The following is a 16,337-nucleotide window of genomic DNA, read 5'->3' on the forward strand; positions in this document are numbered from 1 at the left end:
ACAGTCTTCCTCTCTGCACGCACAATTAAATCTTACTCCCACTAAATCAAATCAATCCTTCGTGGCCCTGGGTCTTTGACTGTCTTGTGCCCTCTACTGCCTCTAATTTCTACCGCTACTTTTTATTACTGTAAATCTTAAATAGCAGGGGCGGTGGTGCAGAGATATTTCCTTGCTGCATTCAGGCAGTGGACAAATGTAAGACAAAATAAGGTACAACACATTATTGATCATTTTATTTTGGATTACATATAGTACCATGGCTGTTTATTCAGCATGTAACGTTAGACCGAGCTGCAGCTTTAAGAATCTCATTCACTTCCAAATGCACTCAGTAAATCTTCATTTTATGATCCGATGCGGTGACTTTGTTTACGTTTTTTCCATCCTTCTAACGTCTCCCACAAATCAAAGTTCATACATCAATTGCAGGTATTCAGTGAAGTTAGACCGGATACTCCACCCTTGTGCTACAGCAGTGGTTCTTTCTCTCTCTGACTTTGCTTGATTGATCCTCACCACCACCACCACCTTCACTCCCTCATCTGATGAAAATTGATTTGTTCTGTTTGGATTTTCACTCTGCTTTTCGCCTCAGAGGTTTTTCTCTGCAATGTCAGCTGTATATTTTCCCCAAGTGTGTCCCAGTCATAAAAGAAAAGGCCACACAGCCAGGCCCCAGACAACAGGCAAAGGTCGATACAAATGTTATTGAAACTGGCTATTGATATTCCCCGTGCTGAACGCCTGCCCACTTAGGCGGAGAGCTGTTTCTTCTCTCTCCACTGAGCTCGGAGGTTTTCCTCTCATCGTGGGTGTTCTGTTCATTCATGTTTTGTCTGTGTAAAACTGCTTGGGTCTCCTGTCACTTCTTATTTTCATGCTTTCTCAGTTCAGCCATGATTGGTTCACTGCAGATCTGTCAGAGTGACATCTTAATGCATTGTCAGGCCCAGTATGACTTTTGAAGCTCATGCGATTCTCCAGTGCTTGAAATTTCAATTCAACCACTGAAGGGTTTACATTTCCTGGGTGTATGCATCACTTACAGAATAAAATATTGTCTGCGTGGTTCATGGCAGCACATGAAGCAACACAGACAAATATGCGGGTTAATATAATCCAGTGATGGCCGATGGTTATTAATAAAACATGGAAATAGTGTAGAAATCTGCTTATCCCATGTGAATTAGCTCTGTTCATGTTCACTGCCACTTTCATATGCAGGGAGGCCAGAGTCAAGAGAGCATTCTACAAATGCCTCATACTCACGTCTAAATAGAAACGCAGACTGTTTTTAATTGTTTCTGTGATGTAGGACAGCTTACACAAGTCTAACGCTGGTTGTTTGGCTATTTGTTTGAGATTTGTGATGTCAAATTGATTGATTTATTCTGCAGTTAGACATTATTTTCCAGTAAAGTTACTACCATTTCCCTAATGTCTCCTCTGGGTAGCGAGTTTGAATATAAAGCTTCAAAAAGTGTGTTTTGAGTTAGAAACTTGCTTTATAATATAAAGACAATGGAATCAAAGGATCACAGATCATCCCTGTGTTTGCAGACCTAATGAAACATTGAAGAATGTACACTGCACACTACTAAATTAGGCACTACAAGAAAAAAATATTTAGTCATTTTTCCAATATCAGCTGTTTTTGTGAATAATTTAATCCAACATTGAATCCTTGAATCTCTCTGAATAATTATTTCCAACTCGACTATTTACTGCTTTCTTGTGAGGGGCCACAACCCAAAGATTAAACTAAAACCAAACCAAAACCAAAATTAAGTGCATTAGTTTTTGCAAGAAAACAAACGTGTCTCTACATTTTGAAATAGGCTGTATGCTTGACATTGTGCCATCAATTAAGACTCACAGCTGTTCATGTTCGCAGCTACTACAACTGTCTCTGCCCTAAGTGCAGCATTGAGGGGGACAACATAACTCGCAATAAATCTTTGAGCCTTTAAATTTATTCTCATTGTCCACCCAGTGTGTCCTGTCCTCAGTCGGCCTGTAAGCGTCTGGCACATTTAAACTTTATTAGTTACTTCATTAGACGACACACACTACAGACAGAGTTGTTTCTTATTTTTAAAAGTCCTTTAGAATTAAAGTGTGTCGTGCAACTTTATTTTATTCAGTCTTTGGTTTTGTCCAGCTTTTCACTTTCTTCCCTGAAATATTCTGGAATTGCCAAGGTGTGTTTGTTAAAGCCAGCAGGGGATTTGGAGGCACTACTTTTAAAGACGAATGCTTTTTGAATTTCTAAAATGTGACGTTTGAGCCTTTATGAAAGGTCCATTACAGAAAGCATAGTTGTACCTGAGTAGTACCAGTATCAGCTGCCTTGACTCTCTAATGTACTGAAAGTTAGTATTATTACATGTAAAACCTGACTATATACACAAGAATTAATTTTATGTGAGCATTAAAATGTGAGCAAATGAACATATGACCATCTTACGTTGTTATGACCCTGTTAATGCAGGAGAGAGACGCGAGTAACATAAAACAATATGATGCTAGTGAGGAGTTTTTCAGTCTTTTATTACCAGATGCAGCAGGTTAAATTAAACCTGAGAGCCACGACCAACATAAGAAACCAGCCAGCCTTGAAAAAGAAATAAAACCTAGATACTAAACTAAAACTGCCTCTCAACACAAAATCTAAGATAGAAAGTTTTCCCTGTGGAGCAAAAGGTAAATAGTAACTTTCAACATTTATTTAACAACTAAATCACTGCACTTCTTATATCTACTTGGCAACAAGACCCAAATGAGCTGTAGACTACTATTTAGCCTTTATACATTACAAGAAGGACCAGAGCTGAGTCCGAGGGGCTGTATCACTGTTGTATTTACGCTTTCTCCACTGTTACTTGATAATAAACCTAGTTTTATTAGTCAGGGGTACATGTTTAATATCTGATATGTACTTTTACTGTCTGACTGTCCTTCCTTCCTCTGACACCCCTTTGATCCTCTCATGTTCTGCCACCTTTTTCTTCAGGAGAGGAGGTTGACAGGAATCTCTGCTCGTCTTCGTCGCCTCCAGAGCCCGTGTCGTGCGAGGTGCCTTGCTCAAGGGACTGTGTGCTCAGCGACTGGACCCCGTGGTCTACCTGTTCTCAGACCTGCTCCAGTAAGACCATCGAGGGCAAACAGATGAGAACCCGTTCCATTCTGGCATACAACGCCGGGGAAGGTGAGTCTACGAGTGCCGGCAGCCTTCAGCACCATCATGTGTGGAAATATATGCAGATGAAGCCTGGATATTGGCTTAGTCATGGCCTTTCAAGTCGTCCTTTGCTGTCACTCACTGAAAGTCTGGATTTCACACTTGTCTGCATGTGCATTTGTCCTTATCTCAAACAGTCGGCTTATCTGTCCTGGTGATTATTTCTGTTGGTCTGTCGCTGCGCCTGACACTCTCTTTTTATCTGTTTCTCAGATCATTTCTTAGCATATGCTTGTTCTCTTTGGTTTAAATCTGTGTGTGTCTGCCTGCCTGTCTTTTTGACATGTCACCAAACATTTTCGTCTGTCTTTATCCGAGTGTGTGTGTTTTCCTCACAGTCACTGCCATGGTTGTGGCGTGGATCACAGTGATGGAGGGTAACGTTTGTAATTAAAGCTTGCTGGTAGCTGTTTTAAACCTCTAGCTACATGTCTACACATAGCGAAATTAAAATTGTTAGCTTCGTTTGGGTTCCTGAAACGATGTACATTATCATAACAGCTTTAGGGTAACTTATAATTAATTTTGAACTTACTCAACCAGTTGTAGTGCAGTCAAGGCTTGTTGTTCGTGTGTGAACCGCTGTAGCTTGATTGTATTAGATGTTTTCTGTTATCCTGCAGTAGTATTAGTTTATGTTCTGCATATCTCACCTGTCTCATTAACATATCTACCATCTGCATTTATCAAAGGTCTTTCACGGGTGCCTAAGTTTCCAGAACTTTTCGGTAAATCTTTGACTTTAGACTAGAATAGTACGTAGTAGCTGTACTTGAAGTAGCTTAGAAGGTTGAGACATACAAAAGAAAACTGTATTGAATTTTACTCTCTGTCTATTCAGACACACATTACTATGAACACACACTCTTGAGAACAATACCTGAAAGAAGCTTTGCCTCCCCACCGTAGCTTCCCCCTGCAGAGTCGATTATCTGATTAGATTTTGAGCTTCTTGGCAGATTTTGCAGCTCCTGTGTTGCATATTAATGAAGAATAAAAGAAGTACTGATAGCTTTGAGATGCAGGATACGCAACCACCAATGTACAACAATGCACTTAATACGTTAAAAAGCCAAATTAATTACCTATTTAGCATAACTGCTTACATGGTAGGACTTTAAGAAGCCAAGTGCCACTTACTGGTTGACATCCATCAGCTGAATGACATTCAAGATGCATGCTAAGTGGCAATTGCTCCAGCTTTTGCTGAATAAGATGGTGGAAGATACATTTTAATAACTCACATACAGTATTCTGGCTTTACACCATCATTTTTGCTTCTCATTGTCCTCCATTGTGCAACACACAGCTTATCTAGGTCATTGTTCGGCAGCCGCTCCTGCTCATTCAAGGCACCATGTCATGCTAGTTAGGACCAGCATTGCCACGTTGTTAGTCAGCTAAGCTGGCATGGCGCACTCAGCGGAGAGGAAGTCATTCTCAGTAACCATTAGGTTGAGATTTGTCTGAGTTGGCAGTCTTGTGATTCAGGCCCAACTGTGTGTACACCGCCTCTCATTATGGAGCTGGCGCTCTGTCAACTCCGGCGGCGAAATACAGGTGTGGAGAACTCACAGTTCTGTAATGCCCCTCAATCTTTGCAGCAAGCCCTAAGTGTTGGCAATTACTCTAAACCGGAGAGGGTTCCCTCAGTTCATTGACCCAGCGACTGACTGAATGACTGACTGACTGCCACCTCAGAGGAGAAATGAGAGGGAGGCACAAAGATGGGCATAGTAAAGGGAATGGGAAAAACACCAGCTAGAGACTGCACAAACTAAAGCGGAGCAGGTCTGACCTGTGGTTTGCACAAGACGTGACAATTCAAATTGATCTCAGTCATAAATATCCACAGTAGAAGGAAATTGCCAGTATGAAAGGAGCCAGGGCTTATGTAAGCATCTATTGAATATATATAATGTTGTTGATTTTCCTATTATCAATATGTGCAATAAAATAGTAATAGAACTTTGTTAGCCTGTTACAATGATCATATTAAAATTTTAAAAAGGATATAGAACAATGACTTCTCGAGCCTTTATCATAGCACTTTAAATCTAGCAGCATGAGCTGCTGTGTGTAGCCTCAGGGATACAAACCATCACATCTTTCTTGCAACTTGAAACTGGCTCACTTACAGTTTCTTTTATATAACTGTTCTCACCTGTTTGTGTGTGAAAACAAGTTAAACTCATCAACCTTGGAGTGTTTAGGAGCATTAATTGATTCATATGATTCATTATAATCAATTATCAAGTGGAAATAATACCTCCTTATAAGTTTGTTATGGTACACGTGTTAGCAGGATGTGCTCTTTACATGTCCAGCAGACAAGACGTGGTCTTTCTGGTTTACTTTTAGCTTTGTTTGCTGTGATGTTCTTTAGCTGCTAAATGCGTGGTTTGATGCTGAGGTAGCACTGTGAAGTAGAAATACAGAAGCGAAACCTTCAAGTGTTGATCCTCGTTCTGTTTGGTATTCTCAGGTGGCTCCCTGTGCCCGAACAGCAGTGCCCTTCAGGAGGTGAGGAACTGTAATGAACACGCCTGTACAGTTTACCACTGGCAGACTGGACCCTGGGGTCCTTGTACTGAAGACCCCTCTTCCTCATCACTCAACACTTCCACGAGTTTCCGTGCCAGCAGCAACATTCAGGGTCTCTGCTCCATGGGAATGCAGACTCGGAAAGTCATCTGCGTCCGGGTCAATGTGGGACAGGTGCCTCCCAAGAAGTGAGCCATTTCTCATTTTTGTGCTTCTTTCTAACACTTGTTTATGTTTCCTTTAAACCAGAGTCTGGTCCTTTGCCATAAATATGCAAGCAGGTTGTTTTTCCATTGAAATACTGCAGCACCAGCAGCAGCAGTCTTAGTGGTTATTTCTTGCCTCCCTGATTTATTTAAGTGTATACAACTGTGAAATCAGCTTCTGTCAGCTCCGGACTTTTGTGTTGGAGTCAAAATCTCTTCTTAAACGTAAAATCCACTTGCTTTGAGCAGCAGTTCTCAATCATGTGTCATCAAGATTCGAGAGCAGGCCCATTTTCACTTCAAAGAAATCTCTTATCAGCTGATTTTATTGATTCGGACACCTTTATCCAAATAGAAGAAACAAATCGGGGAATCCTAGAGGTGCAGTTCGATGAACAGAAGACAAAGACAGCTTCAGTTGACTTTTGAGGTGTGAAATCATCTGTTCAAGAACCTCCTTTGTTTGAGTTTCAGCTTGATGAACACAGAAAAATGCTAGAGTCATTCTTCAAGCAAGAATTTAAAAATGCTTTCTCACATCGGTAATGATCTGTGAGCGTCTGTTAGAAGAGCGAAGACATTAAGTATTTTCTGTTTGTTTATTTCAGAGGACATCAATGGCAAACTGTCCAAGCTAAGATTGAGCGGTATATGCAGATGGGTGTGTGACATTGAGGGAAGCGATTAAAACACAAAAGAGGAGTCAGGAAGTGAAAGACAGATGAGGGAAGCAGCAGTGGTGGGAAGCAAAGTGACAGCAGGAGAGTAAAGTGAATCAGAGAAAACAACAAGGAGACGCTGACAGAGTTGGCTAAGTAAGCTGAGCAGCTCTACGTGAAGTTAACTCCCAGTTCATATCTTCCCTTCACAGGCGACCACAGATAAATAAATAATCTCTATGTCCCCGAAAGGCTAATCAACCTCGCCGTTTTGGGCGCTGGCAAATTCTCATTGATGATAATGACAGTAATTAAATGGGAATGATACTTTAAGGCAATTTAATCATGAGGCAGATGAGAAACGAGATGTTTGTGGTTAGCTCCGAAGACCACACTGCATGAGGCTGCTTCAAAATATCCTGTTCATTTTACTTTAACATCTGCCAGAAAGTTTGGCTCTAGTCTGGTGTCAGTTACGCTCGAGTGATTCACTTGACAACAGAAGATAAAGGAGTTGATCTGCTTGTGTTATATTTAGTGAAGAAGAGACACCCAACGTAGATTGATCTAGTATCTAAAAGTTCTTACCGTATGTATGATCTCATGCTGTCTGTTGAGCTTCCTTTAGTTTCTCACTGTAATTCAAAACCAGTAAATTCTTCTTCCTCCTGTGTTAAACCTCCCAAGAGCAGTAATCAGCGAGGAGAGGATGGGAGCATAAATTATTAGGTGCGTTCTGTACAGGGCAAATGTGATTCATAGAGAACACTCCACTATCAAATGAAGATTAATGTCCAGTTCAGCAGCTGACCCAGACACTGCATGTGCACTTAGCCAGCTTCAGAGGAGAGGTCGGAGTCCAGGGTAATAGCAGCGACAGAAAACAAAGGTTTCAGTCAATTTCCCTCCATTATCTTTTGTTTTCATTGGTCAATAACTTTATATAATCAGGTTTCATTTGTAAGAAAAGCAAGAGAGCAACATGTATCACTAATGAGGAGTACAAAGAGTGGTCTTACTCACCCCCTCAGTAGGTGGCTATTGACCTCAGCTGAGTCAGATTGAGGTTTTTGGTAATGAAGGTCACACTTGAATTAAAATATGTCACGTGTTGTTTGACATTTTCTGTACCGGTTAATGTGGAACTGTTTGTTTAGGTCACTTGTCCGATATGTAGTTACCACAGGATGTCTTTTATGTTCCTATTGTTTTATTTTGCTTGTAATGGATGAAGATCAGTTGCATGAAGTCAGTTTTGCTTCAGTGGAAAGAATTGAACTTATATTTTCAGCTGTCATGCAATCATATGGATGAAAATCTGTCTGTGCTCTAATTTATAGGGAGGAATCCTTCGTCCTGCATAAGTGAATGTCATATTTGTTAAATCTCCTGCATAGTGAAGAGGTCTTGTTGACAGACTTTGCACTCCATTTCATTTACATGATTTTACCACACAGTTGAATTGTAATGTGGTGTTTTAGCTTGAGATGTAGTTGGAGTTATGTTGCTGTAATAATGGCACTTCCTGCTGTCCTGACAGTTGTATGGAAGCAGTGATTAGGGCTGGAGAAGACATCTTTGTTAGCTTTCAGTATTCAAACTCACATACACAGCAAAATTACAGCACATCTAGAAAGTATTCACATATACATGTCTCATGCAAGAACTCATGTATTTTAAATATAGATCAGTGCTGTAGAGTGCAAGTATTAAATCAGCACTGAGGGTTTTGAATTTGACCAAATTTAAGACTCCCAGAGTGAAATTCAACATTCCCAGTGTTAATGTAACACTTGTGATTTTGCTGTGCATACAACACTCACACTTTTTTGAAGAAATATTCAGACATTGTCAGGAACATCTCACTCTGTATTCAGTTCCCAGCTTCCACCATTTCAAAACACTGTTAAAGTCCTGTGCCTCACTAAGACGTGAGTTCTTGCATGAGACACATTCATGTTGTGATTTGTTTGTTGTTGAGCAGTGTGGACTTTAATAGTCAAAACACAACAGAGTGACAATTTTCACTATTTTTGGATGGCAAAAAAAAAGTGTACAGTATGTGTCATCACAGCTTTAGTTTCCATCTGCCTGGAGGCAAAAGCAAAGAATGACAGACACTGTGCTGACAGGAGTCCCTCCATATTTAGTGAGCCTTCTCCTCACCTGCCTTCATGGACCAGTGGTGCTGTCCGTGGTGCTGAAGAATGGTGCTTTGCTTGTATACAACCTCAAATATTACTCAGTTTCCATTATTAAGTCCCTTTTTATGCACCCTGACTGTTGTAAACCTTCAAAGATGTTGTTCAAAGTCTTGAGGTGGATTTTCCTCAGGCTACTTTCACTGGCAGCGGTCCAGTAACAGGCTGTAAGCCAGCATGTAGGCTTTTCATTGTACTGTGACAAAGAAAGAAGCTATCTGGGTGTAGAATATCTGTCTTTTATTTTAACTATGAACACATAAAAGTTTTGGTTGTTCCCCAGAACTAACAAACAAACACACACAGGACAGAATAATCTAAACCTTGTGGGGAAAATGACTTTGACTCTTCAACTTAAGATGACAAACGCTGCCACCAAGATGGGTCCCATTAGGTTGATTGCCAATTAGTCACATTTGTCAGCTATACAAGAGGTCTGGCAATCAACACTTTGATAAGCAAGTTTTCAAAGCAGCATGAGACAATTAACAGAGCAGGAAGAGACCAAATCATCTGTACTCAACATGCATGCATAGTGGTCCAAAAAAAGACAAAACAAAAACAAATTGATTTAATATATCGAGAGGATCCGTTTGGAAAATATGACGACATGCAACGCAAACTGTAATGATTTAGTTGAACAGATGTTAAAGTTGCCTGAAGTCCATCTTAGTTCCCAACGGCATGTCCTAACTTTAAATCCATGTTTATGGTTGTGACCATTATGACAAGATTTCCTGAACCTTAACAATCTATTCATTTAAACCCAAACTTTCCCTAAACTTAGTCAAATCATAATCACATCAGCAGTGATTTATATAAGTTTTGGAAGGCACACATATGCTACAATGAAGATGGGGTAGTTGATATAGTATAGAAACGGTAGACAAATACACAGGCAGGTACTCATATGAACACTGAAAGAGGTCTTACTTGCTGTAATCATTCCTCCTGGCCATGAATAGAGTCTTTCCTAAAGCCCTTCAAATGGCAGTGATCCTTTAGCCTTAAGCAGTTTCAGTTTATTAAGTCAAGTTTATATCTTCCAAAATTAAACTCTTTTTAGTGTGAAATTATCTCTTTGTGTTTGTGGTGGAAGGTAATAAAAAAACAGGAGAGAATTCTGGACTGAAAACGTGCAACTTCACTTAATGTGACCTATTTGAGAATTTGAAGCCTTAAACATTTTACATCTTTGCAGAAATGGAAGCTTGTGGATTTTGGCGCCTGAAGGAAGAATCCTTTAAATGCCTGTATTAACAGTGTCAGTGTTCCCCAAGGCTAATTCAGATTTTCTGTTCCATCTGACAGATATGTACTCTCACACCATGGACAGACAGACACACACACACACACACACACACACACACACACACACACACACACACACACACACACACACACACACACACACACACACACACGCTTCTATTCATACTATAACTGGGCATATGGGGATATAGACACGTTCCACACACTGCAACATGATGGCAACTCTGCACGATAGCAACAGCATGAATAAGTGCATATTATAATAATAAATTATATAATTTAACTAACGCAACATAAAAATGTGAAAGCAATAAAACAGTATTAGCAGCTTATTTAATTTTCTGTCACATGCACCCTGAAATAAAATTCATCTAATTTTCATTTCATTTTTATCTAAAAATCAAGATTATAAACACAAAAGTGAAAATGATTACCTCTTATATTTGCTCTGTACTGAGTACTTGCCAGTCAAAATGCCATCAGAGATATTACTTGTAAGTAGAATAAATTGTGATGAGATCTGATGAATGGAAAGACCATAGAATATAATGTGTCTCTCCACTCATTTATTCAGGTCTTTCTTTTAATTTGTCACATGTCTGCATTTGTGTAAAGGTTATCAACCTTGCATTATGAAAAAATATGATACCCTCATCACTCTAACACCTGCAGATTCTAAAGACCACGAGTCCCAGACTGCAGGATTAAAACACACCTTCACTGGAAACCCTTGCTTTATACATCATACACACAGAGGCAATAGCATAAAGATGCAACATCTCTGGTTTCCTGGCCATCTGTTGCTTAGAGGCAAGATTTACTCAGGAGTGACTTGATATGGTTGTTTTTTTCCTGAACTGCATGTCTTCATTTGGCACAATCCAACTGGCAGGTACTCTTGATCAGTTCACCCATGGGATCCCAGCAGAACAAACAAACATGGCCGCCTGCACTCTTCATATGCAGATGTGCTCTGTCTTTTTCACAGATGGATCTTAGCTGTCTTCCTCTTGCAGCCTCAGGCAATGAACCTCACAGAGTGCATGCCACACACGCACACACAAACACACACATAAACACTGACTGTCAGAGTCCAATAGAAACAGGAGACACAACAGAGACAAATATGTCAGTGCCTCAGGCTTGGGCTGCTATCATCCTATCGAGAAAGCTGTTGTGGTGTGAGGAAAAAACTACAGCTTCTGCTTATTGATTCTGACAGTCTGTGTGCTGAATGGTACCAAATGTGTGTTTGGATAATCAAATTGATGCTGTGGAATTTGTGAAAAAGGAAACAAATGATTCATGGTTATGATGTTCGACAGGAGCTGTATTAAACCTAGTCAATCATCTCCCTGTCGCGTTTTCTAATGGAGGTTGTGTTTACTCCCTGTTTATGACTGTGATAGATAGCTAAAAGCCCTCAAGACGGAGGCCAAAGACACCACTGAATAGGTCCTTGAAGAACTGCAGCTGTTTTATGCTAAATTAAACAAATGATGTTCTTGTTTTGTAGTCCGTAATTTTGGTAATGAAATTAATTAGGTCTTATCATTTCCCACCAGACCTTGTTTTTTGTGTGTATACCCTCTTAAAACTACTGTCAGTTCCCTGCTTTGAATCTCCTCTCTTCATCCTGCTCAACCATCTGCTAATTTTTGGAAAACAGATTACTCAACGCTCTAATAGCAACAAGCAAACATAAGCATTAGCTCGGCTTCTTGTCTTAATGTCAGGCTTTGGGACAAGCTCCCAGTGCCACGCTGTGTATATCTTCACCTTACTACAAACCATGACATGTAGAGATCATTATGAGATTTTGACACCGACTGGGAACAGCAAGTCACTAAAAACCAGATGCCAGTATTGGATTGCTTCATTCATAGAAAATGGAAAATGTGTAATAAACAAATTGTGCACTTAGGATAAAATACCCCTCGTGCCGTGTAAATAAACACTTTTTCTTCAAATAAACATAAAATGCAACATGACAAGCAAAGATAAAAGAAGATAATAATAGAGACAAACATGACAAAGGAGGAAAACAGTAAGATGACTAAATCTATACATAAAAAATGCATAAATAACAACAACTAGCTTTCACACCCCCATGGACAGAGTCTTCCAGCCAAGCATTGTGCTGTAAGTATCCTGGCTGCTATTGTCTTCCACCAATACACATGGCCTGTTTTTAACCAAAAGTGGACAGTAATTGAATTTTAATCATCTAAATTTGGATAATACCCATCATTAGTGGGGCTACAATATAATTACACTAAAAGGAGAACAAAAGGGATAGTTCCCTCTGTAGAGGGAGGCCTGCTGTGAGTCAACTCGCTGCCCTATATGTAAAACTGTTAAAACACAGGTGGAGGGGATTGTAGAAAATGAAAGTGCTCAGCCCTGTTCACCCTGTCTGTCTAAATCTAAACTTGGAGACGAAGTAGTGACCACCCGTCCAGTCATTTATTTATTTATTTTTTATATTTTGCACCAATAGATCTTATTTAGACTCTCCAGGGTCTTGGGCCAATCTTGGCATGCAGCTCGCCAGACTGTAACCAGGCTAACGCAGACTTTACATTTACGCCTCCAGCTCAAAGTATCTACATGTTTTTGAGTTAGGACAGGAACCTGGAGCAGCCAGAGGAAATTTAAAGAAACAGAGAGAGAAAGAAACGGGGACAGCACCAGTGAAAAAACATCTTTACCCCCTTTTTATTATCAACTGATTTTGACATAATTATGAGAGGACCTTTATGGAATCAGGATGTTTAGCTGCTGCTAATGTGAGGTCTATAAAAAACAATGCTTAAAAAGAAAATTACATTTACTTATTTATGTATACAAATTCAATATACAATACATTCAGCAATACCATTATATATTTATATAAAACATTAAAATGAATCCAAACAAAACAAGCACAATGCACTTTAATACAACAATCAACAATATACAAGCACAAAATGTAAAATATCTCTAACGTAAAATAATCAACATTGTAGCTGCACATTAATAGTCCGATCTTCCACAGCTAGGCCCGTCAGAACAGAACAGAACACCTTTTGTTTAGGACAATATAAGATCATGTTATGTTAGGGATGGGGAGCTCCAGCAACATGAATGACCTACGCTCCCTGAAGGCCTCAATGCCCCCACACAACATGCTGGAACTCTTACGTCATGCTTTCTCTTACCTTTTTATGTCAAACACCAAGTCTTATTATTTACTTTAACACATATGAACTTGCTGGATAACATGCTAATCAGTGATGTACTGAGAGCCGCTGTCTTCCTCATTCTTCTTGATAAGACTTACTGTTCTCTTGTAGAGCTGATTACTTCTGTATGTGTTCAGTGCAGTTTAACTTCTCCACTCGATGAACTGTTGTGTGGTCCTTTGCCCGTCGGATACAGCAGCACAAGTGGACAAAGTGTTGATCAGATTTATTTTTAATTAAATATAAAACAATGTAAACACAACAGCCAAATATGAAGTGAGCAAAAATGTTTGAACTTGTGTCTATATATCGTGCGATAAGTTGATAATATAATTATTGTGACAGACCTCACAACAACAATATAAATCAACACATCTCCTATCTATAAATTTTTTACATTTATGAATAATAATCATGACAAGTCGCTCCACTGAATGGCTGCTCCATACAGAATGAACAGTTTATCTATACAGCATTAGTTCTTGGTGATGTTGATGATATGTCGAAGACTTTAGATGTTATTACAAAGATTTTCAGTTCAACCTGAGGTGAAAGAGGACTAATCAAAAATGTTGAAGATGTACTGTTAAACATTAATAAAATGAATTGTTATAGTCAAAGCATGAGGCATGAGACAAATGTTTATTCTTTTGAGTTTATTCACGCTGTTGGAAAAATAACAAAGGAAGTAGTTTGCAGAGTTTCTTAATTGAAAAGAACTAGAAGGAACTTTAAATGTTTCATATGCAGTAGTTAAAATGACTCCTAGGTTCCTGGAAACCAACTTTGAATTTCTTAATTTAACTTTCAATTTGTGAATATTTGTACCCATATATAATAAATGATGGCGAGTTGGAAGCAACAAATCATCCGAATGATACAACAAGAAATGCCATTTGTCAAATGTGACTTCTCTGTCAACAGGACATTGTTTATTGTCTTTTAAAGTGACCTTTGCAAATGATTCATATCACTGTTTATTCATATGACAGGACTGTAGTCCTCTTAGGTTTAGTTTAGTATTCAGAGAGTGTTGTGCCTGAATCAAAACCATAAGTCAAGCAGTATTTTTCAAACTGTCGTCTTTTACCTTCATTACACGTCCTTACACGTACTAAACTGTTGCTCATCCTCAGACATTCACCGTGTTTGAGTAGCAGAGGAAGTTTAACAAGGTCAAAGGTTTAATCCCCTCTTTGTCAAAGAGCTCTTGGTTTCTCATCTTCTTAAACTGTACAGCTACAGTATATCAGTGCTCTGCTCCTTCATGACATGAGGAGATGTTTGCATGTCTGGTGATTTTCAAGGATTTGAGAATTAATTTAATTTTAGAAGTAAGTTCATTCAGAATCAAAACAAAAATGTCTGACCTGGACATTATTACCTTTATTAGCTGGAAATTAAGTTCTTAAACGTAGCAAGTACAAGATAGTACATGTGTAATTGAAGTAAAAAGTATTCCTGTGTTTTCCTCTAAATTCTAGTAGAGTAGCATCATGAAGGTTCAGAACTATACTTAAAAATTGAACGTAAGTGCAGCACTGCCAGTACTACAGACTGCCTATGTATGTGTTGTGATTATTTGCTACAACTAGTAAATAAAAGTCTGGTTCCTCTTTTAACAGAAGACTAGTGTGAGGCTGAAGTAACTGAACTCCTGACAAAACAAAATGAAAAGTTTTTCACTTTGTTTTTCTTACATAAGTTTGGTTCACGACCCTGTGATATCAGCCTCATACTTCCTGAATTGCTTATGCAATATATTGCTTTTCCGCCTGTTTCATATGAACTTAATGTATTTAGATCTTGCTGATTTATTTACACTGTTTATTTTTGTCTTCACACTGCATTCTGTGCCAAGTTTCTCTTGATAAAAAGCTTCTTGATCTCTTCGGAATCCAGAGTTAACACAGGTTTATTTATAAACCGTTAAAATCCTGGTTAGCATTAGGATCTATAATGTTCTGCAGTCTTGGCTTCACAGGTTGGATCTCAACAGCCTTGTGTCCTGCTGAAGTATCCTCAAGCAACACACCTGTTTATTTGGACATGAGCATCAGCTAGAAGTAGAAAATGTAAATGTAGCTTCACCCCCCCTTTGCATCCATCCAGCAGCTGTTTTTTTTCCTGGGGACCATTTACTTCTATGAAGACACCAGAGGATTTGTTCCGCTCGAGAGGGATTTAGCTCTGTCTATTGGTATTAAAAATAAATCTCTCCTTGTGTCGCTGTTACATTATAGCATTTTGCCTATGAGGCTCCCTATTGCTTCGCTGATAACACCACGCTAACGAGTGCGGAACGCCCAAAGGAGAATTTCATTCTCATTCTTAGCAACATTAAACCTGACCCAGATGATTGGAGTGTCAGCCATAGCATGAGGAAACAGAGCGGCAACATCCCACTGCGAGACCGGGGACGCAGTGTTGCAGAGATCAGATTACAAGATGTTTTCCAGAAGGTCTATCTCGACCTATTTATCTTTGACCACTAGTGTGCACAGGGGACACCAGGTGCTTAAGTGACTAAAGATTAACCATAACCCTTGTTTGAAAAACCTCGGCTTAACCCTGTATTCTGTGCCATCAAAAGGATTATCACTCACTGATAGCAGAATCCAGTTAAAACAAGGGAGTTTCTATCCTGAGGCTCGTCTGCTGTGTTCAGCCTTTAGGAGCGCTCTGTTTTACTGTTTCCTAGAAGAGAGAAGTTAATGTAAACCATTCATATGTAGATCTGCTAAACATTTCCTGTGATGTCTACATTGCTCTGTTGGGGGATATTCTCTATATCTTTCAAGTACTATCAGCCAGATGGCAACTTTTATTGTCCTAGATTGTGCCTAGAATAATCACATTCTGCATTCAAGCAGATGGTTAGTGTTCCAGACCTCCACAGTGATATTTATTGAAGCTGGAATGCATGGTTTATATTTGTAGCTGTAACTAATTTAAATGTCACTTGTGTCCAGTGAAAGTCAATGGGC

The 16,337-nt window shown here is 39.3% G+C and overlaps 1 protein-coding gene across 3 annotated transcripts in view; it reads left to right on the top strand.

Annotated features, from left to right (window-relative positions):
• The window catches only part of LOC113169795 (thrombospondin type-1 domain-containing protein 7A), a 124,881-nt gene that overhangs the window by 60,738 nt on the left and 47,806 nt on the right, over positions 1-16,337 (top strand). For all 3 annotated transcript variants that reach the window (XM_026371504.1, XM_026371506.1, XM_026371505.1), the window contains 2 exons: positions 3,017-3,211; positions 5,730-5,976. In XM_026371504.1, the coding sequence (XP_026227289.1) occupies positions 3,017-3,211; positions 5,730-5,976 (442 nt within the window). The remainder of the gene's footprint in view (positions 1-3,016; positions 3,212-5,729; positions 5,977-16,337) is intronic.

The sequence above is a fragment of the Anabas testudineus genome, chromosome 16 (genome assembly GCF_900324465.2).
Source record: "Anabas testudineus chromosome 16, fAnaTes1.2, whole genome shotgun sequence".
Classification (NCBI taxonomy): Eukaryota; Metazoa; Chordata; class Actinopteri; order Anabantiformes; family Anabantidae; genus Anabas; species Anabas testudineus.